The sequence below is a fragment of the Amphiura filiformis genome, chromosome 14 (assembly GCF_039555335.1).
Source record: "Amphiura filiformis chromosome 14, Afil_fr2py, whole genome shotgun sequence".
NCBI lineage: Eukaryota > Metazoa > Echinodermata > Ophiuroidea > Amphilepidida > Amphiuridae > Amphiura > Amphiura filiformis.
This window is the reverse complement of record NC_092641.1, coordinates 10,623,075-10,629,074: the sequence shown is the minus strand read 5'-3', so window position 1 is coordinate 10,629,074 and position 6,000 is coordinate 10,623,075. Positions and strand designations below refer to the sequence as shown.

At 36.6% G+C, this 6,000-nt stretch overlaps 1 protein-coding gene across 1 annotated transcript in view; it reads right to left on the bottom strand.

The window, feature by feature from the left end:
* Window positions 1-650: 650 nt before the first annotated feature.
* Window positions 651-6,000, bottom strand: part of LOC140169181 (dynein axonemal assembly factor 8-like) — a 50,141-nt gene continuing 44,791 nt past the window's right edge. The window contains 5 exon segments of the mRNA XM_072192438.1: window positions 651-1,229; window positions 3,094-3,163; window positions 3,692-3,777; window positions 4,493-4,737; window positions 5,231-5,396. Of these exon segments, the coding sequence (XP_072048539.1) occupies window positions 1,155-1,229; window positions 3,094-3,163; window positions 3,692-3,777; window positions 4,493-4,737; window positions 5,231-5,396 (642 nt within the window). The 3' untranslated portion in view covers window positions 651-1,154.

Genomic DNA, 6,000 nt, shown 5'->3' with positions numbered 1-6,000 from the left:
TATGTCATCCATGTCTTGATACTAGGCTGATTCTATGTCATGACGTTAAGCCTATTGTCAAGACTTCATTGAGGGATTATACAGCTTTATTCTGTAAACTGTGTCATCCATGTCTTGATACTAGGCTGATTCTATGTCATGACGTTAAGCCTATTGTCAAGACTTCATTGAGGGATTATACAGCTTCATTCTGTAAGCTATGTCATCCATGTCTTGATACTAGGCTGATTCTATGTCATGACGTTAAGCCTATTGTCAAGACTTCATTGAGGGATTATACAGCTTTATTCTGTAAACTGTGTCATCCATGTCTTGATACTAGGCTAACTCTATGTCATGACATTAGCCTATTGTCAAGACTTCATTGAGGGATTATACAGCTTTATTCTGTAGGCTGTGTCATCCATGTCTTGATACTAGGCTGATTCTATGTCATGACGTTAAGCCTATTGTCAAGACTTCATTGAGGGATTATACAGCTTTATTCCATAAACTAGGCTAATAAGGCCAAAAAAAGTCTGTCTGAGACACATTTGGTAAATGCTTTTTTTTTCTTGAGAAAATGAGCTATGCGATATATATATATTTTTTACAGTCAAGGCACAATGTTTATGTACTTTTTTTTTTTTTTTTACAGAAACATAGTAATATACAATCACACAATGAATAGTTTTGATTGTCTCTTTTACAATCATGGCGAAATGTGTACAAAAACATCAAACAAACTGCAAAAATAAAAGACCAAATTGGATCGCAATATGATACTGAAAACAACAAAAAATTGAACATATGGTAAAAAAAAATTTTTTTACGGCCAACGCGCAAGCGCTAATTGGAGTTCACATAGAAATGCGCGCAGGAGTCTGAGACAGACTTTCCTTTTTTTGGCCTAATAGACTTACATGAAGATAATACCCAATTATACCTCTTAATTGCTATTTGCAAGGTTTAATGGCAATGTCAGCTTCAGTTTACTCTCATCACGTGTTGCCTTTCTCTTCCAAAAAAGAGCACCAAGGTTTCCATCACGTGAAATTGGATAGACATCTACTGGTTCCAATGATTGGTGCTATTAAAAATACAAAGTCTATGCAATCACTGCATTTCCTTTTTAGCAACGACACACTGTACCAGCCAACATCTTACAATCATAGTTATTCAGTGGCAAGGATCTGACCTTGGCTCCTTGGTGCTAGCTCATCAAAGAAGAACTCTAGATGCTTGGAGGCCTGAAACAAAATAAATAAAGACGCAAGTAGTTACGACATAGAAATTGTAAATTTTCTTGCTTCAGGAGACATGAGTGGGTGATCTAAACAAATGTAGCTCTGATGAGTATTTATCTAATTTTGGATTGCTTTGAGTTTGATAAGAGGATACACTGCAGGAGTCATGAAAATACCAAACCTGCCAAAGCGAGCTCGGTACTTTCATGATGAATGCGGTATATTCTTGTATTATAAACAAAAATAAGCCATCCAATATCATTATGTAATATTAAGCTTTTTGGATGCTTTTTGAGTGCCAAAGTACCAAAATAAATAAGTTGTTACCATTTGGAAACCAGTCAATCAACATAATCATTTTTATCATGTTTGGCAGAGGTATATAACAACAAAATGCTTAACTCAATCAATTACTCCTGCTTTGGTCTTTCCACGAGCATGGGTATGTCAATCGTGTAACACAAAATGTGAGCACCAATTTAATATCAGAAAATGCGGTATCACTGTGCAGTCATAAAAATTTATGGTATAGCTAAAAGCTTCATATTAAATAAATGAGTCTTTGGAAAGAGAGGTTCTTGAGGAAATGAAGAGCTGGGCATGCTTTTTTAAAACTCCCAGCCTGAACAAACCTGCATAGCTTGTTTTTGCCCAATCAAAATTTCTACCAATCCGGACTGACCAGTAGGTATACATTTCAACACAGAATCCTGAACAATTCTCAAACTGGTATCAAAACCATCATGACAAGTTGATTCCGTGTGGGATGAGCATGTGATATATTTAGAGAATAAACGATAGGAATTTTTATTTTGCCTATCCTCTACCTATGATAGACGACATGCAGGTCCAATATTTTGAGTAGTGGTATCCACTACGATAAAAATATTGGACCTGCCTGTCGCTCTATCATAGGTAGAGGATAGGCAAAATAAAAATTCCTATCGCTTATTCTCATTCTTAGTCAGTTAAATATTATTTTAATAACTGTAAACCATTTTTTAAAGCAAAAATTAAGTTGCCATCATAAAAACTTCACATCTTTTAGTTGCACGTACTGCTAGCATGTGCGAGTATTCCGCACTGCGCTCACGCATACAACGCGATACATACGCCACACCTCTATGAACGTGTTACGCGTTATCAACACTCATGATGACGTGGGGTCGTCTACAGCCTGATAGACAACACCCAAAATCATGCGATTGTCCAATCAGATTATGTGTCTACTAATAGACCACTCCCACTGACTAAGAATTTGTGTTCAACTTACACTGGTTGGAGCTCACCATCTAACAAGGTGGTTACTTTGTGGGCTACAGAAATAAAAAAAAGGGCAGTTCTAAAACCACAAAGCTGAACCCTCAAGCTTTCGTATGGTTTGTAAAAAAAAATCAATGCCAGCAATGAAAACAACTTTTTAAAGATAATAACTTTCAAGTAATGATCCTAATCCCAACATCTACTAATCCCACCTCTAATGCCTGTGTAGCTCCTAATTCTTTAAGGTGTTGTTCCATGTTCCTAAGCCTTTTACTGATTGACTTATTATGTTGGGATATTGTGGGAGCAACTATTTGGTTCTGGAACTATAGGCGTATTTGTGGCAGCTGCGTTGCTTTTTGTGCAGACTTTATTTTATTGATATGCATGCAATTTACAAAAGTGCAATTTAAACAGTTTTCTTGGTATTTTAAGTGCTTTGTAATTTAAGGTTAAGGAAATTTTATTTTTCAATATTTGTATATTTTTTATAACTTTGTATATGTAAAGAGGGCCCCAGTGGAAAGCAGTACTTTGTTCACTGATCTGGGCTACCCTCTATAAAGATGCCGTTAATAAAAAATAATAATAATAATAAACTTACCTGTTTTGTGTCCTTTGCACGTAGGATGTGCTCGCCATATCTGGTCATGATGGAATCTTGCTCATAGGAACTGTGCAAACAAAGTGATTGTTGTGAATGAATAATAATTATACATTGGGAACATACTTTTCGTCATTTGACATCACAGCTTTGAAATGTGCAGTAGCGATGTTCACTAAACGATGTGTGCATCCATGTGACGTCAAATGACGACACTTCAGGTCTACTTGCAAAAGCTTATGTGATTTACCGAAAAGATCAATTGAGAAATATATAAAATCAATAAACTGAATTATAAAGATATTTTTAGTTTACAGTATTTTAGTGCTCTGAACCAAACAAAACTGACCGGTTTAAACAGTTGTACATATACATAGCAAGGCAGCTTTCAAATACTTTTTAATTTTGAAAATGGACTACTTCGTTCTTGAAATATAAGAATTTTACAATAATACTTCACTTTAAATCCGTTCCAAGAATTCAAAGCAGCAATTATTGTTCTTTGTTTTAAGTGCACAGATACTTTTTCTGTGCGGTATAGTTGTCTTGCTATTTGTAGTGATATTCATGATAGTATTATTCATCATAATGCACTCACCTTCCCATGGCCGATTCAAAACAACTGACAGCATTGTCTCTTTGTACAGCTATTACAATACTGGGACCATGACATAAAATGTCAATCTGACAAAGAAAAAAAAAGAAAATGCTGACATAATTAAGTGAGAAATAGTTTACTTATCAGAGCTCATACATTAAATTGTAAAATGTCCTCCTTAAAACACAGGTGTGCAGGATCTACTAATTGTCATACTACAATGGCACGGCCAGCGACCAAGGGAGGGGAGGGTAAATGTATCTATGGCTTAAAATTTGACAAATGGAAAGAAAACAAAAGGAAGGTTTTATAAAACGTTATTCTTCTTTCCCTCCAGTCAGCTAATGAAATCAGATTTCAACCTAATATTTTTATGTTTATGGTTGTAGACATGTTACATATCGTCGGCAGAGTGCAACACTATCGTAAGTGCAGCAGAATGCAATAGCTGCCATTTGCAACATTTCAATAAATGTACTTACTTTTAACCAAAAACACCCAACTACATGTGTGATTTACAAAAGGCAGCTATTACATTTTACTGCACTTACGATAGTGTTGCACTCTGCCGACGATATACTTTTGAATGTGAATGCAATGGATCAAAATAGATCTTATCAAGATTTGCCAAAAGCTGAACAGGGCACTTGTCTCATCAATTAACCATTATACCGCTAAAATGTATACAGGTGATATTACATCTGAAACAGATAACCATAATAAATTCCCACTAATTTCTTTTAACCACCAGTATAAAAACTATATGATTGAAACAAACAGAGTTTACAATATTGCCCTTACCAGCTTTGGATACTGCTTGGTGCAGATGCTGACAAATTCATGTGCGTGCTGACGATGAAACCAAACCATACGCATTGCAACAATCTCAAAGCCGTGAGACAGTAAGCTATCAATCACCTGAACATGACCTTGCTTGTGACCTTTGACACTGAAGAGTTGAACTGGTGGCGTCAAGACGAGACAGTTGATTTGACAGAGGGCGCTGTGCTGGGACAGCAGGAGGTCGATAGTACTGGTGCTAACACCTGTTCAATGTTAAAGAAAAAGAATTGCTGCATTATAAAAATATTTCATGCAGTTTTCATGTGGAATTGCTCTGGATCACATGCCATGATCTTAAATGTGACTAAGGTCAAATGCTGCTAATATCTTTAGTACTTGACATGGTCTTTCAGCAGCCTGCTGATTTGGTGCTGGTACAGCACAGAAGTGGGATTCTGATTGCACAACATAGACAATTTACCTTCCCACAACAGAGTCTACATGGAGCTGCAGGCGAGAGTAATATTCCCTCGCTTGCTAAGTGACAGGCAATGTGCACCAATGTGAGTTTTGCCATAACAGGATCTTTTTAAACAAGTCAATCTTACCTGAGCTTTGTGTGGTTACAGTGCTACCGTCATGCAATGCAAGGTTACTACTGACAGATGACATGCTCTCATTTGAATCCATTCATATTGGGTGGGTTTTGTCTTCTGACTTCCCATAACAGTCTTATTATAAACAAGTGAAGCTTACCTGAGCTTTGTGTTGATGCAGTGTCGCCATCTTGTAATGCATGATTACTACTGACTGATGAAATGCTCTCATTTGAATCCATCCGCACTGGGTAGGTTTTGACAGAAAAGCTACGTCTGTTGGCATTCTGGGTTCCCATAATGGAGTCTACAGCTGGACAAGGGATCTATTATTACAGAGAAAGCAGAAAACAAGCAAACAAATGAACAAGCAAATAAACAAAATATTATTGGTAACACGAAAGTTGCGAGACAGGGGATTCATTCCGCCATATTCCCATAGCTGCCACATATTTGCCCTTTATGTAATTTTATTCAGCCGATGCCCAAGAATATTAAGATTCCTTTGTATTTTGTTACCCATGCTATGTATCAAGCTTGTTGGCATTATGCCATGGATGACTAGATTGCAGACCGTACTTCAACATCGTTTGAACAGGCCAAGACGATAATGCTCTGCAAGCTAACCATAGGCTTTAACATAAAAAGTCCAAGTTTTAAGATATCTAATAAATTAAAATAAAAGAAAAATGTTGGTAATTATACAGCGCCTTTCACATGTGCACATGTACCAAAGTAAGTAAGTAAGTAAGTAAGTAACACGGCATTTATAATGCGCCTAATGCCAGAGGATACAAAGCGCAGAAAACAAAGAAAACAAAACAAAACAAACAAAAGCAACATCATGAGAAAAGGTATGTTTTCAGAAGGGATTTGAACCCGGTGACAGTTTGGGCACTGCAGATATTTAGGGGGATTGAGTTCCATTTG